At 37.8% G+C, this 26,956-nt stretch overlaps 1 protein-coding gene across 2 annotated transcripts in view; it reads left to right on the forward strand.

The window, feature by feature from the left end:
• Positions 1–26,956, forward strand: part of LOC106883849 (protein FAM78B) — an 85,348-nt gene that overhangs the window by 47,936 nt on the left and 10,456 nt on the right. For both annotated transcript variants that reach the window (XM_014934988.3, XM_089356359.1), the window contains one exon: positions 16,774–16,887. In XM_014934988.3, coding sequence (XP_014790474.1) covers positions 16,774–16,887 — 114 coding nt within the window. The remainder of the gene's footprint in view (positions 1–16,773; positions 16,888–26,956) is intronic.

A 26,956-nucleotide genomic window follows, 5' to 3' on the forward strand; every position in this document is an offset into this window, starting at 1 on the left:
AGTATTGATAAATAAAGCACCAGTTGATCACAAGGGTCAATGTAATCAATGTGCCCCATACCCCAAACTTGTTGGCCATGTGCCAAAATTTGAAACCGTTATTATTATTATGTGCCAGTTGCACGTAAAAAGCACCCACTACACTCTCAGAGTGGTTGGCGTTAGGAAGGGCATCCAGCTGTAGAAACCTTGCCAGATCAGATTGGAGCTAGGTGCAGCCTTCTGGCTTGCCAGTCCTCAGTCAAACTGTCCAACTCTTGCCAGCATGGAAAGAGGACGTTAAACGATGATGATGATGATGCTTATGAGCTGGTAGAACCGTTAGCATGCTAGACAAAATGCTTAGTGGTATTTCGTCCGTCTTCACGTTCTGAGTTCAAATTCTACTGAGGTCAGCTTTGCCTTTCATCCTTTCAAGGTCAATAAAATAAGTACCAGTTGAGTACTGGGGGTCAACGTAATTGACTTACCCCTTCTCCTGAAATTGCTGGCCTTGAGTCAAAATTTGAAATTATCATCATCATCATTATTATTATTCTAATTCAGCCTTTGCCTTTCATCCTTTCATGGTCGATAAATTAAGTAGCAGTCAAGTACTAGGGTCGATGTGATCGACTATCTACCTCCACACAAATTTCAGGCCTTGTGCTTATAATAGAAAGGATTACTGTTATTATTATTATAATTATTATTATTATTATTATCATTATTATTATTATTATTATTATTATTATTATTATTATTATTATTATTATTATTATTATTATTATTATTCTTTGTGTGAGTTATTTGAAAGTAATGCCATTTGGGTTTTGCTATAAACATTTAATAGTACCTCATTGCATCATTTTAAAGTTTACTTAATATAGTGTTTCAAATAGTTTTGAGAGTAATGAGGAAGTGGTTATGATAATGATGGTTGCTTGGTTCTACATTAAATGATTTTTCAAAATAGTCAAAAGAGTATTTTTTGTTTGTTTGTTTTTTTTTTCTTTCTGTTACTTCAGGAAACTAACTCTTGACACAGAATCATTTTAATTGTTTCTTGTTTCTACTTTAGTGTGCATATATATGTGTGTATATATATATATATATATATATATATATATATATATACAATTTGAAAAACCTACACGACTAGGTGAAAAGCGCTTCATTTAATATGTGGCATTAATAAAAATCTGTAAATGTACAAACATCCAGGTTTCTGAGTACCTTAATTTTTTATATATATATATATATATATATATATATATATATATATCATCATCATCATCATCATCGTTAAATCGTCCAACCCATGCTAGCATGGGTTGGACGATTTGACTGAGGACTGGTGAAACCGGATGGCAACACCAGGCTCCAGTCTAATTTGGCAGAGTTTCTACAGCTGGATGCCCTTCCTAACGCCAACCACTCCGAGAGTGTAGTGGGTGCTTTTACGTGTCACCCGCACGAAAACGGCCATGCTCAAAATGGTGTCTTTTATGTGCCACCCGCACAAGCCAGTCCAGGGGCACTGGCAACGATCTCGCTCGAAAATCCTACGGGAGCCAGTCAGGTAGTACTGGCAACGGCCACGCTCAAAATGGTGCATCTCATGTGCCACCCGCACAAGAACCAGTCCAGGGGCACTGGCAACGATCTTACTTGGCTTGCCGGGTCTTCTCACGCACAGCACATTTCCAAAGGTCTCGGTCAGTAGTCATCGCCTCGGTGAGGCCCAATATACGAAGGTCTTGCCTCACCACCTCAGCCCAGGTCTTCCTGGGCCTACCTCTTCCATGGGTTCCTTCAACTGTTAGGGTGTGGCACTTTTTCACGCAGCTATCCTCATCCATTCTCACCACATGTCCATACCAGTGCAATCGTCTCTCTTGCACACCACAACTGATGCTTCTAATGTTCAGCTTTTCTCTCAAGATACTTACACTCTGACGGGTATTCACATTGACATTACACATCCAACGGAATATATATATATATATGCTCTGGAATCTCTTACTGTCATAGTATTTCTTCCAATAAATAATAGCTTTTAATGATAGTGGTAATACATTTACACAAAGTGTTCTCACCTTTTGGAGTGTGCCCTCATTACAATGTTATATTGCTCAACCATGGATTGGCCATTTAATTGAGCAGATATTGCATCCTTGCCCATTCCAATGGTATTTCCATGAAGTGTATCTATAGGATTACATTATTTCAACATGTACTACCCTGGTACATCTTCACCATCTTCTCCTCCCAACTCTCTCTCTCTCTCTCTCTTTCTATATATATATACATATATATATATATATACATATATATATATATATAACAAGATAGCCATGTTTCTCCTCTACTGCAAGACACCTGTTTCTGTCCCTATATGATACTCTAACCTCTCATCATCTGGCACAAAGCCACCTCCCTCAATACTACTATCCACTCAGTAGAGGGCTTGTTTTTTGTTTTTTTTCTGGCCAGGTATTTGGTGACCTTGATGGTGGTACTTCTATGTAAAAAAAAAAAAAAAAAAAACACCTGGTACACTCTGTAAAGGAAGGGTGTCCAACCATAAAAACCATGCCAAAGCAAATAGTAGAACTTGGCATAGTCTTCTTGCTTGCCAGTTCCTACCAAACTACTCAATCCATGCCAGCATGGAAAGTGGATGTTAACAGATGATGAAAACTGTGATTTGAGGGAAGTCTTGGCTGCTGTTTCATGCGTAGAGACTTGTCTATATTACAATATAACAAATAGTTGTTAATAACACATATAAACAAGGTGGTGAGCTAGCAGAATCATTTGCATACCAGGTAGAATGCTTGGCAGCATTTCATCCATATTTACACTCTGAGTTCAAATTCAGCTTTGGGTCAACTTTGTCTTCATCCTTTCAGGGTTGATAAAATAAGTACTAGCTGAGCACTGTGATCGTTTTAAATGACTAGCCCCTTCCCAAAATATGCCCTGTGCCAAAATATGAAACCAATAAAATATATAAACATATGCATACATCCTACCCTATTACACAAGTAATAACTATTTTGCAACAGACAGTTCATTATTATTATTTTTATCCTTCACATCTTATTCTACTATATTCCTCTATAAATTTTTGAAGTCAGACTTCCTGTATTTGATCAACATAATGAGCAATATGGAGGAAGTTGCCTCTATGCAGTCAGCTGACCCATGAGCATTTGGCAAGCCTTAATATGCTGATATCTTAAGACTCTAAATTATTCAAATTTGGTATAAGTTGTATGTCAGGATGTGGTCACTCATCTTGCCAAAAGTACTGAGACATGTGTGTTGTGAGAATTAGAAAACTAGCAGTAAGTACAATAAACCTATTTGCTGTGGCAGATACTTCTCATGGCATTATTATTTAGCCAGTGAATATCAGCAAGCATATGCTTCTACTTAAGGTATAAAGATTCAAAGGTCAGCATCAGGCTGTATAGTCAGAAGCTTGCTTCCCAACCATGTGGTATTGGTTTCAATCCCATTGCTTGGCACCAAATACCTTGCCAGAAAAAAAACCAAACCCTCTACTGAGTGGGTAGTAGTATTGAGGGAGGTGGCTTTGTGCCAGGTGATGAGAGGTTAGAGTATCATATAGGGACAGAAACAGGTGTCTTGCAGTAGAGGAGAAACATGGCTATCCTGTCGGAGACAGACAGACAGACATTTTAGCGAGAGGATAACTACAGCCATAAGAGAAGGGCTAGACATACAACTAGCCCACTCCGGCTCCTCTCTGAGAGAACACCTCACAAAGAAACAAATAAGGGACAACAATCAATGCACATTAACAAATTGTCCCATCCGTGGCACAGATTTATGCCAACAGGTAAATGCTGTGTATAGAATACAATGTAACAAATACAAGTTCTATGTGGTTAGCACAACAAGACCGTTACACGTCTGCATCAAAGAACATCTGAACACGAGAGCCTCCTTCAGAAAACATCTAGACAGATGCCAGAACACTGACAAAATCATAACAGTCTCAATTGAGGACAATGAAAGAAATTTGGGTAATTTAAGAATTAAGGAAGCTTTACTCATACACAGACTAGGACCCCAAATGAACAACAGGCTGAAGATTGATAATCAATATATTATTTAGCTACATCTGAATGCATGTATGTTCATTCTTAATAACATGCTCATGCATTGTTTATAACAAAAAAAAAAAGAGAAGCTGCACATATAACACATAACTTATAAGCAGCGCTACAGATATACCAACACACATGAGATTGAAACATAGCTGACCTCGCGCACTTCTCATGAGGAATTCCGGAAGGAGCTTTGTGAGACCACTACTGAGACACTTCTGGGGGGAAAAAAAGAAAAGCCATTAGTAAACAGTTGATAGCAGAGACTCCATCTAAGAAGATCTGAAGAAAGAATTGTATTCCGAAATATCATCGGACTATAAATAACTAAATTACAACAAGTATATAGTCCATTTTTTTGTATTATAGTGCATTGTTGTACTATTCAAAACTTTTTATTCTTTACATAACTATAGTTGATTGAACCAACTTCAGTAGATATCTGATAGGTTCTTAATTGGCCCTAAAAGTATGCAAGATAAGGTTAAACACAGTACGATGTGAACTTAGAACTTAGACTGACAAAAAAAAAAGACTGATATTTAAATTAGTGTTCTACTATTTCTGAAAAATCATCTCATTGCTTTTCTTAATTTTTCTCCTAAAGGTACAAAATGAGGAGAAACCATAATAAAACAGAATATGAATTTTAATTATAAAAGTGTGTGTGTGTGTGTATGGTCACTGCCACACAGCTTTGAAGGCAACAATTACCCTAATAGTTTGTTGGCAAGAGAAACTGAAAACAACACTGCCCACTGCTCTTCCATCCAAATGATTGCAGGTATAAATACAAACACACACTCATGTACACACATATATGTGTCTATATATAATGGTCTTCTTTTAGTTTCTCTCCCCCAAACTATTTCACAAAGCTTTGAACAACCTGGAGCAATAGCAGATGACACTTGCCTAAGGTGCCATGCAGCAGATCTGAACCCTAAACCACATGTTTGAGAGGCAAACTTCTCAACCACACACACACACACACACACACATGTACATGTATGTGTGTGTGACATTGGTTTCAAATTCAGGCACAATGCCAGCAATTTTGGAGAAGGGGGAGAGTCAATTTTATTGACCCCAGTATTCAACCACGAAATGAAAGGCAGAATTTGAACTCAGACCATAAAGACAGATGATATGCTACTAAGCATTTTGCCTGGAGTGCTAATGATTCCACCAGCTCATTGCCTTATGTATATATGTAATATTAGTTTCAAATTTTGGTATAAGGCCGGCAATTTTTGAGGGAGGTTGATGGTTGATTATATCAACTTCACTGTTCAACTGGTACTTATTTTATCAACTCCAAAAGCAAAGTTGGCCTCAGCAGAATTTGAACTCAAAACTTAAAGATGGATGAAATGTTGCTGAGAATTTTGCCTGACATACTAAGGATTCTGTCAGCTTGCCACCTTATGTATATATAAAATTAATATATTTATAAATAGGCAGTGCTCCAGCATGGCCCCAGTCAAATGACTGAAACAAGTGAAACAATAAAAGAATATCACAAAGCCGCTAACTCTGGACTGGCCAATTTGAATTACATTGCAGGCCACTTTAATCACAGAAGGTTTTTAAAGGGCCACTTGTATACTGACAAAATTGAAAGCATTTAGCTTTCTCATGCTATTATTACAATAATGAATGAATGATCGTTGATTCAACATGAAATATTATCGTTGCAAAAACAGTAGTATCTTTATTTTTTACTTTTCATTACAATCTTTAATTTTTGATAAAATTTGAAAAATGTTTGTTTAAATAAACCCATTTCAAGAAAGTATCAAGCGGGCTGCAAGATAAAAGTTTGTGGGCTGCATGCAGCCCGCAGGCCTCAGGTTGGCCATGATATGCAGTTCTGACAGCTATTTACTTGACATTTTTGACACCAGCAGTATCTCTCAATCATGATTGGCTCTATTGAAGAAAGATTACTTTATATAGGGAGACTCAAGACAGGTCTACCATCATCACCCCAGTAACTCTCATTTTCCAACATACAAGTTAACATAATAGTATATAGTGTAAACATGTAGTGCATATATTCAAACATCGGCACTACCTTTCCAATTCCTGCTGCATTTTATATGGAATTTTCGATCCTCTAAAGTCGTTTTTTATCTGAAAATTTTTGTCTGAAAATTTTTGTCTGAAAATTTCAACTTGTATGCTGGAAAACACAGTATATTCTCTTCTGTTTTAGAGAAACCAACAAGAAGAGCTTTGTACGGTCACTCAAGTTGCTAAAAATAGCAGCCAATCTTCCTACAACTTCTTACCATTTTAGAAAAGAAGTAATTCGTTGGAGAATGTGGTTCCAGATACACTGTGTGTTGGAAAATGGTGGGATGGTCATGACTGGAATATATTTGATTATAGGTCAGCTTGATCAAGACTGACCTGTGTTAAAATATGCACTTAAACAACCAAATTCACCCAAGGGCAAGACAGACTTCCTTTTCTCAGAGTTTCATCACTCTTGAAGGAGGAAGCCCTCCTTGGACTCCTTCCACTGTCATCTGTCTCTGGCCAGTTGTGGCCACAGGGATGTTGCTAAACCCCTGCAACCCCTGCGATCACAGGGGACCATGTTAAGATCATGAACAAGAATTAAACTATGTTAACTGAAAATTTCATGAAATAAAATGGTAGTACCTTGTACCTGCAAAAGTTCTTGTTAAAATATTACATTGTACCACAGACATGTACCAGACTTTGTGGATAGTTTATAATATCTATTGGACATGAACTTAGCTTTCAGCTTGATTATTATGAACTGATCAATGATTTCATGAAGCAAAAAGTGTGCTATGTTTGTCTTTGAAAGTTGTTTGGATTATAAAAGTGCTCTTTTATAGATATCTGGAAGTTTTACTTATTGAAATTTGTAATAGACCTAAATAAATTTAACTTGTACTTTTAGAAATGTTCTTTAAGATAACAATATTTCAATATTGAACTTCAGTTAGAATAAAGTAAAATATAGCTATGAATAAAAGGTGCTTAGATTATAAATTTTGATTGAAGGGATGGCACCTCAAAACAAAAAGTTGCAGAGGGCCTCTAAAAGTCATGTAACGGAGCTGTGTGACCATATAGGCCCCAGGTAGCAGGTGAGATCATCTCGCCATCTTGTCTTTGGTCAGCCTCTTGATCTTGTCCATTGTCTTAGTGTCCTTTCTATCATCCTGACTGTCCATCTGTTGTCCTTCAGACATGTGATGTGGCCAGCTCATCTATATTTGTTCTCCTTCATGTTCTTATGGTATTATTGACTCTCGTATGCTGTCCTTTAGTGAATTTCCATTTAGAGAAAGAAAAACAAACTTTGTACAGTTCTCCATATTTTGTTTCCTTTTCTCAGCAGACAAAGAAAGACTGGTTGGTACTGAGGTACTTAGAGAATGTGTTAGGTTTGTGAGGCAGACCATATTTCTTGTTGACTATCTTTCAAAGGAATCTAGACCAATGGTTTAGAATTTCACTGAAATATTTTTTTCTTCTGTTGTAACAAATAAAAGAAAATGTCTTTTAGAGGGAGAGAAAAAAATTCTGTGATCCCCACCATCTCCAAATCTCCCAATGTTTGTTTCATGTTTATTTTCTTTCTTCTCTGGGTGTTTAGTTTGGTTCCTTAGAATAACAGGAAAAAATGGGAATGCTTACATTTTCTGTCTCCCATAGCTGTTAGAAACAATTGCTATTGTCTCATGATAATGAAGCGAATAATGCTCCCTGTCCTTTTTTTATTATTATTTTAGAAAATTACATTTTGTATAGAATGTAATTAGAGAATTATTATTTGTATGTAGAATTATAATTTTACAAGTTTTTTTCTTTGTTTACTGTCTTCAATATATTTTTTCTATGCTAGATAAGTGGAATAGTATTTTGTTTTATTATATTTTTATTTTTATCTTTTTTTGTAAATTTTGTGTTATTTCTGTATCTGCTTGTCATATGGGCTTCAAATTTTGGCACAAAGCCAGCAATTTTGGGGGAGGGATAAGTCAATTACATCAACCCCAGTGTTCAACTGGTACTTATTTTATCAACCCCGAAAGGATGAAAGGTTAAGTCAACCTCAGCGGAATTTGAACTCAAAATGTAAAGATGAACAAAATGTTGCTAAGCATTTTGCCCAGCATGCTAACAATTCTGCCAATCTGCCACCTTCATATTTGCTAGTCATATGAGAAAGCAGTACTCATGATCCCTTGCAGGGCCACTGAAATTGATGTGAGAGATGTATCCTCAAACTGGAGACTTGGTCCTATGCTTTGCAGCAGAGCTGGTGCCACTAAGGTGGCAAACAATGAATGAAGTTCACTATAGTGGGATTTGAGCTCAGAATGCAAAGAGCCATAAAATATACTACAAAGCACTCAATCTGACATTATTCCAGTTCCACGAATCCATTGCCCTGGATTGGTTATGCCTTTTTATACAGACCCTGAAGAAAATGAAAGATAGAAGTGATTTTGGTGTGATTTGAACTCAGTGCATAGTAAGTCAGAGCGAATATTGCAAGGCATTCTGTCAAATGTTCCAGCAATGCTGCCACTCACCACCTGTTGGCGTAATTGTTTTATAAATGGCTAGCCTTCTTAATAGAAATATATCATATTACTACTACCAATAATAATAATAATCCTTTCTACTACAGGCACAAGGCCTGAAATTTGGGCAGTGGGGTTAAGTCGATTAAATTGACCCAAGTACTCCATCATCATCTTCATTTAACGTCCATGTTCCGTGCTAGCATAGGTGGGACGGAACTACGAGCCAGCCTGGCCGAAGCCTGCACCAGACTTCTGTGACTGTTTTGGCCGGACTTTTACAGCTGGATGCCCTTCCTAACACCAACCACTCAGCAGAGTGGACTTACTGCTTCTTATGTGGCACAAGCACTGGTGTGACTCCGAAAGGATGAAAGGTAAAGTCAACTCCAGTGGAATTTGAACTCAGAAGATAAGGATGGATGAAATGCCACTAAGCATTTTGCCAGGTGTGCTAATGATTCTGCCAGCTCACCACCTTACTACTACTACTAATGATAATAATACTTATCTTTTAGATTTAAATGTAAGGCCAGCAACATTGAGGTGAGGGAATTAATTAATACATTGATTCTAGTACTTAACTGGTACTTTATTTTATCAAACCCAGAGGGCTGAAAGGCAAAGTTGGAAAAGTTCACCATGGCAGGATTTGAAATCAGGATGTAAACAAAACAAAACAAAACAAATAGGGCACTGCTTTTTTCCACTGTGCTAATGACTATGCTAATCTGCCATAATAATAATAATAATAATGATTTTTGCCACAAGGGCAACTTGGGTGAGGTGGGGATGAGTCAATTACCTCGACACCAGTGTTCAATTTTACTGACTCTGAAAGGATGAAAGACAAAGTCGACCTTGGCGGAATTTGAACTCAGAGCATAGCAACAGGCGAAATAGCACTAAGCATTTCGTCCAGCATGCTAACGATTCTGCCAGCTCATCACCTTCTGATAATAATAATAACCTTTTCTATTATAGGCACAAGTCCTGAAATTTCGGTGGAGAGGGCTAGTAGATTACATCCATCCCAGTGCTCAGCTGATACTTATTTTATTGACTCCCAAAAGGATGAAAAGGCAAAGTTAACACAATGTAAAGTTGGAAGAAATGTAAAAAGCATTTTGTTTGGCACATTAGCGATCCTGCCAGCTCACTGCCTTAATATTAATAATAATAATAATAATAATAATAATAATAATAATAATAATAATAATAATGGTGGTGATGATTTTGAATTTTGGCTGGATGTTTCTTCTTCTTCTTCTTCTTCTTCTTCTTCTTCTTCTTCTTCTTCTTCTTCTTCTTCTTCTTCTTCTTCTTCTTCTTCTTCTTCTTCTTCTTCTCCTTCTTCATCTTCTTTTTCTTCTTCTTGTGACAAGTAAAAGACACCCAACACACTCTTTAAAGTAGTTGTTGCATGGAAATTCATAGAAACCAGGCGACAGCAGATGAGTGGAGCCTGGCAGCTCTCCAACTTACCAGCTCTGGTCAGACCATCTAACCCATGCCAGCTTGGAAAATGGACATTAAATGATGTAATGATTTGCAGAACCATTTCTTCATTTTAGCTTCTGTAAATTTTGTACATGAAAGTCAAGTCTTTCTTCAATTAAGATCATGACATGTAATGAATTTGTTACTTGGTCTTCTCTTTCTTCTCCACATCCTTAATCTCAAACTTGGCCATTTTGTCTTTTTGGTGGGGAAGGGGAAGAGTATATAAAGGACTACATTATTTCATATATCATCCCCTTTTAAGATGGTTGGATATAATTTCAGAGAAACTTGCCTGCTATTTCTTGTAAGTTGAACTACCATGTAGAGGTTCCTCCTTTGTTGAATCTGTTTCTGCTTTTTTTTTTGTTTAATTTTTTTCCTTTCTTTATTGTGTACAGTACCTGTAGTAGGATATAGATTCACCAAATTAATACTTTATCCAATGAGCCATTATTGGCTCATATATTAAGAATTAGGATGGACTCTCTTAAATCCTTGTTGTTGTTGATAATTAAGTGGTTAAAATGTTGAATTTGCAAATCATACCATCAAACAACTCCCTCCTTCATCTCAGTAGGGAATTCATCTCAGTAGGGAATTCTATATTAAAAGCTATCAATGCATACATACATTATATATATATATATATATTAGCCTAATACAGCTTCAGCTAAGTATAAATGCAGACACTTGATTCCATTTCACTGTAAAATGGGGTTTACTAAAAGAAATATTGAAAGAATTAACTGTAAGGATTTTCACTGTAAAGTGATACTAAGCATTAGAAGCACAAATCTGAGACAGAGAAGAGAAAAGAGGCCAACATCTGTGAGCCTGTGTCTCTTTTCTGGTTTTAACTGGTGCATGTATAAAAGGAATGGTATCCAGTATTCAGTTCTAAAATAAAGAACTTACTTAAACATTCTCTGAAAGATGTTTAAATTTTTCAAACTCCCAGACATATTGCAGCATTGATAAATCTTCATAAAATAAACACGAGAGGAAAAAAAAATTTAATACAGTCATTTGTACAGGTGTTTAATGGGACTGGAGAGTACTATTTTCACTTCACTTCCTTGCTTTGCATATAAACAATTTCACTGTAAGCAAATTGGGCTTTTTTGTTTTGTTTTATTTCTGTAATCTGTGAAGGAATGTCAGATCAAAATCTAAATTTGAATAAAAAGAAAAAAGTGTTTGAGGGAACATGTTAACACATGTTTTCTTTTAAGTTTGGGCTCTAACTTAACATTATTTTACAGAAGAAACTAAATTATTGTTTTTTGATGTTGAATTTATGAATTCATTTAGGTATAAACTTTCAGTGGTACATAATGACTACTGTGATTTTGGTGGATATCATGTATTTTATAAAATAATATTCAAGTGTAAAATGATACTGTTCAGCACATAATAACTAGTATATATATAATACCATTATGTTGCCATTATCTTCAGTAGCATATATATATATATGTACATACACACACACACACAAACACATGCACACACACATACATATGTACAGGGCAGTTTACTAATGCGTTTCTGTATTATTTTACTATAGTCTGTAATATATTATACCAAGTACATTCTATATCCCTACCCAGAGCAGTCCTCTAATATATTGCATTAATTCCTTACTGCTTTAGCTAAGAAAGAAGCTAACATAAGCTGGTGTGAATATAAACATAGATATCAATTACATTTCACTCTAAAGGGGTTTATCAAAAGGGATATTATGAATGAATTAACTGCTAAGATTTTCAGTGTAAAGCGATATGCTTATAAACATATCACCCATTTGAGATTGAAAAGGGGAACATGTTAGAGAAGTGTTTCTCTGTTCTGTCTCACTCATATTGATGATTTGAACCAAATACTGTGCAAGATTTTAGCTATGACATGTCTATAGTAAGACAGAAATCTCATTTAACTAACTTGTAGCTTAGTGAGATCAAAATTCTGTTGATCACGAAAGGTCTACCCCCAGATCCATCATTTAACTAATCCTTTAGCATTCAAACTGGCCATATCCAGCCCATGTGTTCTGTTTTATGTTCAAACTATCCAAATCCAACTTCTCACACTTTCGTGGAGGCATGTGGCTTAGTGGTTAGGATGTTGGACTCGTGATCCTAAAATCGTGATTTCGATTCCTGGACTGGGCGATGTATTGTGTTCTTGAGCAAAATGCTTCATTTCCCATTGCTCTCGTCCATTCAGCTAGCAAAAAGGAGTAATCCTGTGATGGACTGGCATCCTGTCCAGGTGGGAAATATATACACCATGAAACTGGAAAACCAGCCCTTATGAGTTTGTATGACTTGAGAAAGTAACTTTACTTTTACCTATCTCACACCTTCTCTACTATGTTATTCTAAAAATAAACAATCATGTCATCAAAATCTCGAAGTTATGGAGATAATGTTTGATTAATTTAAAACAGTGTAAATATATAAACATAACATTTTACAATAATTTGAATCCTAAAGGGTTAAACATACTTCCAGGTGACTGCCTTGCCAATTACACCAAGCCCCAGTGTAGGAATCCCTACATGATCACTTGACTTGCTAGAAATAGCAGTCCAATTTTCCTCATATCACACACTACTTTCTTTAAAGAAAGAAGAATGAATATGAAATTTTTAAAAATCAATGGTATGATCATAACTGTAAATGAGCATCACTGTCGTACTAGTGGTGTTGTTCATTTTCTGTCTTGCTTGGAAACAAGTGAGGGTTGGTGACAGGAAGGGCATCCAGTTGTAGAGAATCAACTTCAATAAATTTTGTCTGAGCCATGCAAAGTGGACATTAAATGGATGATGGTAATGATGATGATGATGATGACACTGATGATGGGGATGATTATGGTGATGATGATGTGACATTGGGGTGAAATATATGCCGGAATCAATGACAGAAAAAATGTAAGATTAGTTCTCCACAAAGTTTTTTTTATTGTCATAATAGAGTATTTTTAGTTCATTTAATGTATGCTTTTTCATGCTATCATGGGTGGATGAGGATTTATTTGAGGTGGGATTTTATGTTCAAGATGCTCTTCCTGTTGCCAACTCTTAGATGCTTTTCAAAGTAAGGGTTAATTTTTAATCCTAGGGGAGTTATGGTGATTTGCTGTACTTGAGAAGATGCCTCAAGCTCAGTAGAATCACTGTCATCCATACACACAGGCTTGTCCTTTGCAGGTACCAGTGTCCCATAAAATACATTTGTGCCAGTGAAACATGAAAAGCACCCAGAACACTCTGTAAAGTGGTTGGCATTAAGAAGGGCATCCAGCCGTAGAAACCATGCCACATGAAACAATTGGTTCTAGACAGCTCCCCAGCTGGACAGCTCCATATCAAACTATCCAACCGAAGCCAGCATGGAAAACGGACATTAAATGATGATGATAAGGAAGTCTTTGAAAGTGCAAAGCAACTGGTTGTAATATCAACAAGGAATGTCAACATCATGTCACCGTTTCATTCAGTCAATGACATGCAAAGCTATGAGATATGTACACACACACATACACACACACATACATTCATACACACATGCACATACACACATGCATGCACATACATACATATATACATACATACACACACACACATACATTCATACATACATACATTCTGATCAAAACAAACATATAATCACACCATCAGATACACACACACACACACACGCACACACACACACATGCACACACACACACACACACAGAGTCTGAGTCTATGTGGATGTATTTGTAACTATTAGTCTGATGAACAAAGTTTCTTATAGTTTGTTGTTATGGAAACTTTTCTCTGAATGCTCATACACAGACTCATGCACACACACACGCACACACACACCCACACATAGCGATCAAAACAGGCATACAATCACACACACATATACACACACACATTTCTGTGCATCTACTTCTGGTTAAGAATGAACTTTCCAGATTTAGTATCAACATTGTTACTCATAGTTCACTTTCAAGAGAAAGGCAGTTTTCGAAAACATGGCACTAGTCACACCCTATACACAAGAACATTCACAAATTCATCATCATCATCATAACCATCATCATCATCATCATCATCATCGTCATTATGATCAGTGGCTACATCACTGTCTTAATATTTGCTATTCTATATTTGCATGGCTCAGATGGAATATTTTGTGACAGATTTTCTACAGCTGGTTGCCTTTTCTGTCACCAACCCTTACATGTTTCGAAATAAAGTAATAGTAATGGCTGAACATAATTTCCTGGAAGATTGCAAATGAATGACACTGTTTGTATGATGGTGACGTTTGTTTACAACAATGCAATCTCAAAACAAGGGTACACTCACATACACACACACACACTCACTCACACATACAAACACACACACACACACACACACACACACACACACACACACATGCATGTACATGCATATATATATATATATATATATATATATATATATATAGGTCTGGTCAGAGAAATACCATCTTGCTTGGAAATGGGTGAGGGTTGGCAACAAGAAGAACATCCAACCATAGAAAACCTGATTCAGTGAATTCTATCTGACCCATGCGAAAAGTGAATATTAAAAAGATGATATATCTATCTATGTCTGTCTGTCTGTCATTATATAATTATAATTAAGGGCACTGGAGGGGCAGTACCAATATGCTAGAAGTAGATGTCAAATGTCTACAAACCACTCTAAATTTGTTCTCCTTTTTTAAGACAAGGTTAAATGTGAAGAGTTGTCTGAAACTTTATAAATTTTCTTGTCTATTTCGTCACATTCAGCCTTGTGTTATAAAAGGAGAACAAATTTAGAGAAGTCTGTAGACATTTGACATCTACTTCTAGCATATTGGTGTTGTCCCTCCAGCATCCTTAATTATAATTATATGTTTATAATTATATACTTAAATAATAATTTTACCAATATGGGGGTGTCTGTATGCTAGCCACTGGTATAATCATTTTAATGATTATACCCTTAATTTATACATACATATATATATATATATATATATATATATATATATATATATATATATTGGTATCTGATGATAACAAGATCTGTGTTATCAATGATGAGAGTGCATGAGACTCTGTAGCCCAGAGCTGGAAGCACACAAGCACCCACAGGTGTCACAACAATACTCTGTTTTTGAAGCAGATGCTGCCCTGTGATGGCTGTCTGCAGCAGAGGCTTCACATTCGCATGGACTAATGGCACTCTATTTGAGATTGCTTTCCAGAGCATCCTTGTATCTCAGTTTAGGCCTTCCTTGATTGCATGAACCCTGCATGATTTTGCCATACAACAGCTATCTGGTCATTCTGATGACATAACCAGTGCATACAACAGTTTTCTTTCAGTTTCAGCTAAACGAAACCCACTTAAAAGGCTTTGACCAGCCAAGAACTATAGCAGAAGATACTTGCTCAAAGTGCATGCAGTGGGACTGAACCTGAAACCTGCACCCTTATACAAAACTCAATGTCACTGCTAAATACACTTTATTTACAATTGGAAAGACATTCGAGCGAGTTCGTTGCCAGTACTGCTGGACTGGTTCCTGTGCAGGTGGCACGTAAAATACACCATTGTGAGCGTGGCCGTTGCCAGTACCGCCTGACTGGCCTTCGTGCCGGTGGCACGTAAAAGCACCCACTACACTCTCAGAGTGGTTGGCGTTAGGAAGAGCATCCTGGTGTAGCCATCTAGTTCACCAGTCCTCAGTCAAATCGTCCAACCCATGCTAGCATGGAAAGCAGACGTTAAATGATGATGATGATATCGAATATGGAAGCTAAATTATGATGGTACTGATAATTATGTGGAATATGAAAACATTGAAATTTGTAAAAATTATTGAATATAAAACTTTAACCCTTTAGCATTCAGATTACTCTCTCATATATAATGTTATTTTATTCACAGAATAGTTTAAATTAATGATGCATTATTATGTTGCAGCTTTGATATTTCAATTTTAGGATTGATTATTTTTAAGGTGACATTTTTGGCCAGGTGTGAAAGGCCTAATCAAGCTGGTTTGAACATAAAAACAAGCAGAATATTTGGGCCAGAGATGGCTGGGTTAAATGATACAGAGTGAAATAATTACATCACAAATTATCTAGAATCATGTGGACCTGAAGTGTCTTTTTCTACAGCAGTATGATGTTATTTGGGGGAATTTAGCTGCTCTTTCTAGCATGCCAAAAGTTAAATAAGGTGGTTTTAAAGATGGGGATCAAGTTGGAAACTTCATATTATTAGTGTTGTCTTTTACCTACAGGCCACACAGAATTACCTCTCCAGTTGTCTGAGCACAACTGGTGTTATAATTCTGTCAGTTATATTAATTGTTTTATTAGCTTTATAACCTCAACTAGTATGATTTCCTCCATTTCAATCTCCACTTCCCACTCAATTAGGCAAATATTTTCTCTGTTTTGTGGAATCAGACTTATTATTATGATTATCATTTCTTGACTATAAAAAAAAATCTGTCAATTTATTATTTATTCAAAATTTTTCCTTGCAGAGCTAGTGCTACAGTCCAAATGGCTCCAAGTATGCGTTCAGAGTCATGGAAAATTGGATGGATCCAGGCTTGTACCAAAATGATATTTCGGAATACCTACAGTAATGAAGGATTGTAAGTATGTCTACATTATCATCATTATAAGAAAGAATTTGTTTTAAAATTATATATCGCAATATTAATTGTTATAATATCTAAAATGAGTCTGATTTATACAAATCTGTGTCTTGATTTAATAAAGCTCTTGATAATACTTGGTATAAATATAATCCTTTCTAGTATAGGCCTGAAATTTTGGGAGAAGATGCTAGTCAATTACATCAACCCCAGTACTTGACTGATTCATATTTTTTCAGCCCCAATAGAATGAAAGGCAAAGTTGACCCTCGGTGGAATTTGAACTCAGAACATTAAGACAAACAAAATATTGCTAAGCATTTTACCTGACATGCTAGTGATTCTGACAGCTCAGTGCCTTACTGGGTATAAATATAATCTTATTATGGCTTGTTAGAGAAGGGTAGTCAGTTGTTAATACAGTTGATCCCCTTTTGCTCACAATAAAATTGTATAAAATGAAAAAAAAAGACAGTCATTTATGAATGCCCACTGTGTTTAATTAAGTTTAATTTAATTTATACATAGTATTATTATTATTATTATTATTATTATTATTATTATTATTATTAAAAAGGCGGTGAACTTGCAGAATTGTTAGCGTGCTGGGCAAAATACTTAGTGGCATTTTGTATGTCTTTTCGTTCTGAATTCAAATTCCACTATGGTTGACTTTGCTCTTCATCTTTTGCGAGTTGATGAATTAAATAAAAGTAAAATACTAGAGTTGATCTAAGTACCAGTGAAACACTGGGGTCGATGTATATTCTGAGTTCAAATTCTGCCAAGGTCAACTTTGCCTTTCATCCTTCTGGGTCAATAAAAAAAGTACCAATCAAGAACTGGGATCAATGATATCGACTTGGTCTCTTCCCCACAATTGCAGGCCTTGTGCCGAAATTTGAAACCATTATTATTATTATTATTATTATTATTATTATTATTATTGTGAAGTCATACAAGTTGGAACTCTGTAACTTGTAAGTGTTTAATCAAGCATTTTGGCTGGTTGCAGCCCGTTCATTCAAAATTTTATATAACAAGTATTTTGCTTGATTGTGGTGGTAACATTTTGTGTAATTGCACCCTGCTTTTTGAAGGTGTAATAATTGTTTTGCATTTTTGCATTTTTGTGAAGACAAAATTTTATTCAATTTTCCAAATTAAAAAAATGTCAGATAACAGGAAAATAATAATAATTGACCAAGAGCAGCAATCTGCTATCTCAGTTGAAACTCTGAAAACAAATGCAGCTGAAGGTGAATTAGTTTCTCGCCAAAGAGAAATATAATTTCTTCTTGTTACGACAACAGTAACAAGTGCAAAAGTACCAGCAGCAACAATAATGACGACAACTACAGCAGCAGCAACAGTGTGAACAATAACAGCAGCAGCACCACCACCACCACCACGAACAGCAGAAACAAAAACAATAGCATCTGTATCAACAACATTAACAACAAGATCAAAAACAAGAAAAGTAACATGAACAAGATTGAAAACAACAACAGTGATAACTTTGTGGAAAACAACAACAACAAAAACAGCAGCAGCAGCACCAACAACAACAACAATAGCAGCAATAATAACATAATGAACCTCAACAAAGTTACTTCTTTTTCTAAAGCCATTAGCAATTGGACTATTTTTTTCAGTGAATGACTTTAAATTAAGGCACCGAAATACAAGAGTGACATTATGAAACCAGGTGTTATGTGCCTTAGTAAGGAGGAGATAAAAATCTCTGAAAGAGAAACAATTGTTTATAAATGTGTTTCTTGCAAGGAGAGGAAGCTTAAATTTCCTTCTCCAGCAGAGACTGAAAAATGCCTCAAAGATGTGTGGTCTTCAGTGCTACACATACAGAAAGGTAAACAATATGAGATGGTAGCTACTATGTGCAGCAGTGAGAAAGAAGCCAGAAGAATGGCTACTATAACTTGCATGTCCCATGCTTTTGTAATGATTTCCTATTACATAGATAAAAGGTTGACTTGAATTCGAGTCAAGGACATGCTAGGTCACCATGATCCTGCGAGGGTTTTAGCCATTCTGGAGGAACATGGGGAGATTGTAGAGGTGAAGTCCACCTCACAACTCAGCAGGACTTGAATTCTTATGGAATTCCAGATACTAGTTTCTCCAGAGGAAATAAATTGCATTCCTAATTTTTTCTGTTTCAGGGAATGCGAACAGATGCCAGTTTCTATAGAGGGGAAAAAACAAGTGTTTTGTGTGTGGGAATACAAATCACCTCAAAGCCTTTTGCCCCACAGTAGAGAAAACATGAAGCTCTCCACCATTACTAATAACTCCTCAAGGTGGGGACAAATCTGTTACCTCGCGTCTGCCTCCTTCCCCCAACTCAGGCCTCATTTGGTCTTTGTTGGCGACAAGAGAAAAACTGATTATGAAACAGAGACCAGCCCAAATTGAAGGCCCTAAGATATGACAATAAAAGCAAAATCCATCACCACTCCAATTTAAAAACAAATCAACACAAACATCAGCATCTTCATCACAAGACAACCAATTTTTACAAGCACATTCACAACCACAAAATTCATGAAAACAAAAAGAACACCCGAGAAACAAAATGACCAAAAGTCACACTCTTGGGTAAATACTTTCTTCATCAACTTCACTGTTGTTCAAAGAGCAACATTGAATTGATTGAGGAAGTTATTAATAACAAAAACATTACAACAAGGGAGAAGGTTTTGCAGAACTCCTCCTCAAAACTCCACTGGACAGGATATTAATCCAAACTGATATGAATATGTGTCTTGATTTAAAACAGAAATTCCTCCAGGACATTGGAGGGTTTAGCTCCCCCTCCGACCAAAAACAAGACTGTGTCAACAGTCATCTCTGAAGACTAAAGTATGTGATTCCATTTTCTTTCCTCTAAATTAAATGGCTACACTTAGAGTTGGCTGTGTAAATGTTCGGGGCCTGACATATGTCCTCTCTCCAAAAATTTCAGATCTTGTGTCTATAGTAGAAAGGATTATTATTATTATTTTTAGGTGAGTGCCAGATGAATTTGGGTTGAGAGACTAGAGGACATTTACACATTCTCTTTATCACCTACCCCACTAATCTCATCTCCTCTGCCTCTTAATTCTTTTCTTCTTCCTCCTTCTCTTCCTCCTCCTCCCCTCCTCCTCCACACTTTCTCATCTTCCCAAACATGTGGCTGTAATTATGTAAATTTATATCATACTCTCGTATTTCCACAGGACTTTTCTAAAGATGGTGGCGATTAAGTTATTTTGTTTTCGTTTTCTGCACTATATCCATATTTCTAAACATATGAGCTCTATAATCAAAGTCAGATATGAAAATTATACTTTGGAAATTAGGGTCTTGAGAAAGTCTGTTCATGATTGCTCAATATGCTAGAAGCAGCAGCCAAATCTCTATCATATCACACCCTGTCACATACAGAATGGAAAAGCATGTTGAGCAAGGTAGTCTTCCATAAACTGTGACTGAGAAAAAGGTCAAATAAGCAAATAACAAAGCCTCCACATGCTAGAAGTAGCAGCCAAATCAACAGCATATCACACTATCTTTTTTTGAAAAAAGGAATGAAACATTGACAAATGTAGTCCTAGTTACACTAAATCTTCCACATGTCTTATCTTTATCCTTTATCTTTTACTTATTTCAATCATTAGACTGTGGCCATACAGGAACACCACCTCGAAGGGTTTGGTCAAACAGATTGGGCCCAGTACTTAATTTCAAGTATGGTATTTATTATATTGGCCTATTTTGCTGAACTATCAAGATACAGGGACATCGACAAAGCAACACTGATTGTCAAATAGCTGGGGAGGCACACACATACACTTACATACATACATACATACATGTACAAAGGGTGCTGAAAAGTTCTTGGCTTTGGGTAAAAGAAATTAAAGCTGGGTCAGTTAATTATGATTTTATCCAGCATATCCCCCTCTCAGAATCATCCACTTATTGCAGCAGTCCTTCTGTAAAAGAACTCAGAAGGTTGGGCCTCCAACCAGGCCTTTCACAATACCCTTAAAGCCAGGAACTTTACCACCTTCTCGTATATGTATATACAATGGACTTCAACACAGAAGACTGCTTATTAGGGAATTGTTGTGGTATTTGATTTAATCAAGGTTTTGCTTAAAATGAAATTTCTTTAATTTCTTTGTGATATTTCATGGAACATTGATGTAGAATACTGGTAAACCTTTCAAAGTTAGTTTTATGAGCTCTTAAGAAATTTATATTTTTAAAAGAGAAAGAAGATTAATAAAGGTATACAGTATTTTTGATGTAGGGGCTCTCTGAGACATAGAATGCATTTCATGGTTTCTCCAAGAGACAAAAGTTTGGGAACTGGTCAGTGGCATAGCTAATAGGGGAGCGATTGTTCCCCATGAGTACATTTTTCTAAATTGGCTCGTTTTCAAAAATTTTTTTTAACTCTTTAGTTACCTATATTAGTAGTTATAAGTTTCATTCATAATGACATTGTTACCAAAACATGAAATTAATGTATGTAGAGTACAATTACATATTTTATAAATAATGAAATATTTTGCATCATATAACAAAAATGAATTAAAAATTGTTTGGCACCATTTTTTTTTATGTACTTGCTCCCACTAACTTTAGAACCTGGATATACCTCTGGGAATGTTTCATCTCTCAGCTATTGCTATATGGCCTTGTTCCAAGGTCATACTAGGGCCTTCTTCAGTGGAATATATAAATTGTGCCAATGTTTCCCTCATACAAGAAGTGGAATCTATTTCAGTAGATCTCATGTTTGGGGTTCAGTCCTGCCTTGAGGCACCTTGGGCAAGTGTCTGCTTCTATAACCTTCAGCCAATCAAAAGCCTCGTGAGCGGATTTGGTAGACAGAACTGAATGACAAAGGCGGCGAGCGGGCAGAGACGTTAGCACGCCAGGCGAAATGCTTAGCGGTATTTCATCTGTCTTTACATTCTCAGTTCAAATTCCGCCGAGGTCGACATTGCTTTCATCCTTTCAGGGTCGATAAATTAAGTACCAGTTATGCACTGGGGTCAATGTAATCGACTTAGTCCCTTTGTCTGCCCTTGTTTGTCCCCTCTATGTTTAGCCTGTTCATCATCATCATCATCATCATCGTTTAACGTCCGCTTTCCATGCTAGCATGGGTTGGACGATTTGACTGAGGACTGGTGAAACCGGATGGCAACACCAGGCTCCAATCTAATTTGGCAGAGTTTCTACAGCTGGATGCCCTTCCTAATGCCAACCACTCAGAGAGTGTAGTGGGTGCTTTTACGTGTCACCCGCATGAAAACGGCCACGCTCGAAATGGTGTCTTTTATGTGCCACCCGCACAAGAGCCAGTCCAGGGGCACTGGCAACGATCTCGCTCGAAAACCCTACAAAGGCCAGTCAGACGGTATATATATATAAAATATATATATGTCTGTACATATTGTCGTCGTCGTTTAACGTCCGCTTTCCATGCTAGCATGGGTTGGACGATTTGTGGGTAATAAAGAAATAAGAAACTGAATGACACCTGTTGCGTGTGTGTGTGTGTACCTGCGAGTGCAGATATGTGTGTGTTTTGTGTCTGTGTTTGTCCCCCACCACTACTTGACAAATGGTACTGGTGTGTTTATGTCCCCCATAAGTCAGCAGTTTGGTAAAAAAAGACTGTTTAGAACAAGTACCAAGCTTTAAAAAAATATGTCTTGGGGTTGATTCACTCAACTAAAAGTTCTTCAAAGCAATGCACCAGCATGGCCACAGTCTAATGATTGAAACAGTAAAAGATAGGTGCAGGTGTGAGTTATAGGTCTGCTTTTAGGGGTTTGAGAGTGAAAAAAAAAAAAACAACCTGTAGGTAAATTCATATGATTAAAGTTATCAGTTAGCATTAGCTTACACTAATTTTTTTACCTGTTTAGCAGTTTAACATTTGCAAAGCTAACTTTTTTAGTTAGCAGATTAGCAGTTAGCGAAGTCAACTTTTTGGTTAGCTGTGCCCACCAATGTGTGTATATATGTGGTTGGCGTTAGGAAGGGCATCCAGCTGTAGAAACCCTGCCAAATCAGATTGGAGCCTGGTGTAGCCATCTGGTTTCACCAGTCCTCAGTCAAATCGTCCAACCCATGCTAGCATGGAAAGCGGACGTTAAACGATGATGATGATGATGATGATATATATATAACGATTGCAGCGTGGAAGGTATTTATAAGCCATTTAAAATAACACACAAAATCCGTTAGATTCACTTCAACATTTAAATTTAATTTGTCAAAATATTTTCGTCACTTTGAGACCGCGACCTGTTCACTGACAAATTAAATTTAAATGTTGACGTGAATCTAATGGATTTTGTGTGTTATTTTAAATGGCTTATAAACACCTTCCACGCTACAATTGTTTTCGTTCCAGCACACGATCTCAGATCAGGTCACTTGCTATGCAAGTACATCTCCGTAATATATATATATTTATTTATATATATATATATATATATATATATATATATATATATATATGTATATGTGTGTGTGTGTGTGTGTGTAACAGTAAAAATTTGTAACAGTAGAGGTTGAATTGGTACACAATTATATGGAACGTTAGAGTTGTAATCAGTTTGTAAGGATTGGTTCTTTGTTGATTGCCATTATGTAAAGATGAAAGGACAGTGATTGAAGTTGTAAAGAAAATATTTATTTTACCATTATATTATACAATACCATGCCTCGATGGGCAGGTGATGAAATCATAAAGCATGCGAAGTGAAGATAGATGTCGTAGATTTTCCTTGTATAGTTTGTGCACATGTTCCCTTAGTAGTAATTCATAGAGTGATGTCGTAAGAGGAAATAAAGTGAGCTAATGAGAGAGAGAGAGTGTGGGACGTTGTCTCACATAGTCGCTGATTGTAAACTTTCTTTTTCCCTCTGGCTGTTTGTCTTTAGTGGTTACCTGCATGTGGCCATGATTCTAGTGGTCTGTTCACTAACTAATGATAGCTCTCTCTAACTCGAGTTATCACTAATTGATTAACTTATTTCTTTAGTTGTCAATAAATAACATACTGAGAGGGGACAATACAAAACATTTAGGTTTGGGAGTTATGACTTAATGGAAATAGGAATATGAAATTGGAAAAATGAAATTGAATGGTATAATGAAATCGAGAATCATATAAAAATTTCTGTGATTATATTTTCAGGTTCGTGTTTGATCCGCTGGTGGGTTTTTTTTTCCCCCTTTTTCTGCTTATTACGTTTCCTTTCTGATTAGACCGGCTACACCAGCATGGTGCCATTCACTCTCAACTTCCTTACAACATTCGTCAGTCTTTTCACAAATGTACTTTGAGGCAGGCACCTCTTCTCCAGGCTAATCTTTTTAGATAGGTGGTAGGTAAAAAGACCAACCAATCCACGTCCGGATATGAAGTTGCTTGCCTCAATTCCTCTTCCACGTATCATCCATACTGTTTCTTTCAATATGGCTACTCGCAGAAAAATTACACCTTTTTCCTTGTTAAAGGAGGGAGGCAGCACAATCTTAATGATAGACTCAGTGGATAACCGTACTCTTTCCGCATTTGACACCAGTTGTTCGACACAGGTTATCAGTGTTTTTATAACTATCCAGAAGAATAGACATATTGTGGAGAACAATGGATTTAGTTGGTGGTCTGTGATATCTTAATTCTAGCTTTTGGTGAAGTAGAAGAGGTTAGAAGGGTCAAGTGGTGAAGACATTAGTTTGCTTAGCTTAGGCATCTGGCAAATGTAAACAGCTGTTACAGAAAAACTAATGTTTTACCTTGAGAAAAGTTCTGTTGAAGTGTTAATTTAAATTTGGCTATCTAGGATTGAATCTATTTCATGCCTGCATGACACACTACATATATATATATATATAATATATATATATATATATATATATATATATATATATATATATATATATATTACCAGTGCCCCTGGACTGGCTCTTGTGCGGGTGACACATGAGGCTTTTTCGAGCGAGATCATTGCCGGTGCCCCTGGACTGGCTCATGTGCAGGTGACACATGAAATTTTTTCGAGCAGGGTCGTTGGCAGTGCCCCTGGACTGGCTCATGTGCGGGCGACACATGAAATCTTTCGAGCGGGATCGTTGCCAGTGCCCCTGGACTGGCTCATGTGCGGGCGACACATGAATCTTTCGAGCGGGATCGTTGCCAGTGCCCCTGGACTGGCTCATGTGCGGGATCGTTGCCAGTGCCCCTGGACTGGCTCTTGTGCAGGTGACACATTAGGTTTTTCGAGCGAGATCGCTGCCGGTGCCCCGAGACTGGCTCATGTACGGGCGACACATGAAATCTTTCGAGCGGGATCGTTGCCAGTGCCCCCGGACTGGCTCATGTGCGGGCGACACATGATATCTTTCGAGCGAGTTCGTTGCCAGTGCCCCCGGACTGGCTCATGTGCGGGCGACACATGAAATCTTTCGAGCGGGATCGTTGCCAGTGCCCCTGGACTGGCTCATGTGCGGGCGACACATGAGGTTTTTTTTTTTTTTTTTTTTTCGAGCGAGATCGCTGCCGGTGCCCCTAGACTAGCTCATGTGCGGGTGACACATGAAATCTTTCGAGCGGGATAGTTGCCAGTGCCCCTGGACTGGCTCATGTGCGGGCGACACATGATACCTTTCGAGCGAGTTCGTTGCCAGTGCCCCTGGACTGGCTCATGTACGGGCGACACGTGATACCTTTCGAGCGAGTTCGTTGCCAGTGCCCCTGGACTGGCTCATGTGCGGGCGACACATGATATCTTTCGTGCGAGATCGTTGCCAGTGCCCCTGGACTGGCTCTTGTGCGGGTGACACGAGGTTTTTTCGAGCGAGATCGCTGCCGGTGCCCCTAGACTGGCTCATGTGCGGGTGACACATGAAATCTTTCGAGCAGGATCGTTGCCAGTGCCCCTGGACTGGCTCATGTGCGGGCGACACATGATATCTTTCGAGCGAGTTCGTTGCCAGTGCCCCTGGACTGGCTCTTGTGCGGGTGACACATGAAATGTTTCGAGCGGGATCGTTTGCCAGTGCCCCCCGGACTGGCTCATGTACGGGCGACACATGAAATCTTTCGAGCGGGATCATTGCCAGTGCCCCCGGACTGGCTCATGTGCGGGCGACACATGATATCTTTCGAGCGGGATCGTTTGCCAGTGCCCCCGGGCTGGCTCGTGTGCGGGCGACACATGGGGTCTTTCGAGCGGGATCGTTGCCAGTGCCCCTGGACTGGCTCTTGTGCGGGTGACACATGAGGCTTTTTCGAGCGGTATCGTTTTCCAGTGCCCCCCCCCCGGACTGGCTCATGTGTGGGCGACACATGAAATCTTTTGAGCGGGATCGTTGCCAGTGCCCCTGGACTGGCTCATGTGCGGGCGACACATGATATCTTTCGTGCGAGATCGTTGCCAGTGCCCATGGACTGGCTCTTGTGCGACTGACACATGAGGTTTTTCGAGCGAGATCGTTGCCGGTGCCCCTGGACTGGCTCTTGTGCGGGTGGCACATAAAAGACACCATTTCGAGCGTGGCCGTTTTCGTGCGGGTGACACGTAAAAGCACCCACTACACTCTCTGAGTGGTTGGCGTTAGGAAGGGCATCCAGCTGTAGAAACTCTGCCAAATTAGATTGGAGCCTGGTGTTGCCATCCGGTTTCACCAGTCCTGAGTCAAATCGTCCAACCCATGCTAGCATGGAAGGCGGACGTTAAACAATGATGATGATGATGATGATATATATATATATTTATATTTATATGACAGGCTTCTTACAGTTTCCGTCCACCAAATCCACTTACAACCTTTTGGTCACCCGAGACTATAATGAAAGATACTTGCCCAAGGTGCTATGCACTGGGACTGAACCTGGAACCATGTGGTTGCCACAAGTGATAGCTTCTCTCTACAAGATAGCATGAAACTAATTCATGACAGATTTACTAGTAACATTATTTTAGCAAATACCAAAATATGATTCTTTTTCCTTTCTTTTTA

This window comes from Octopus bimaculoides, chromosome 8, assembly GCF_046866305.1.
Source record: "Octopus bimaculoides isolate indiv1 chromosome 8, ASM4686630v1, whole genome shotgun sequence".
Classification (NCBI taxonomy): domain Eukaryota; kingdom Metazoa; phylum Mollusca; class Cephalopoda; order Octopoda; family Octopodidae; genus Octopus; species Octopus bimaculoides.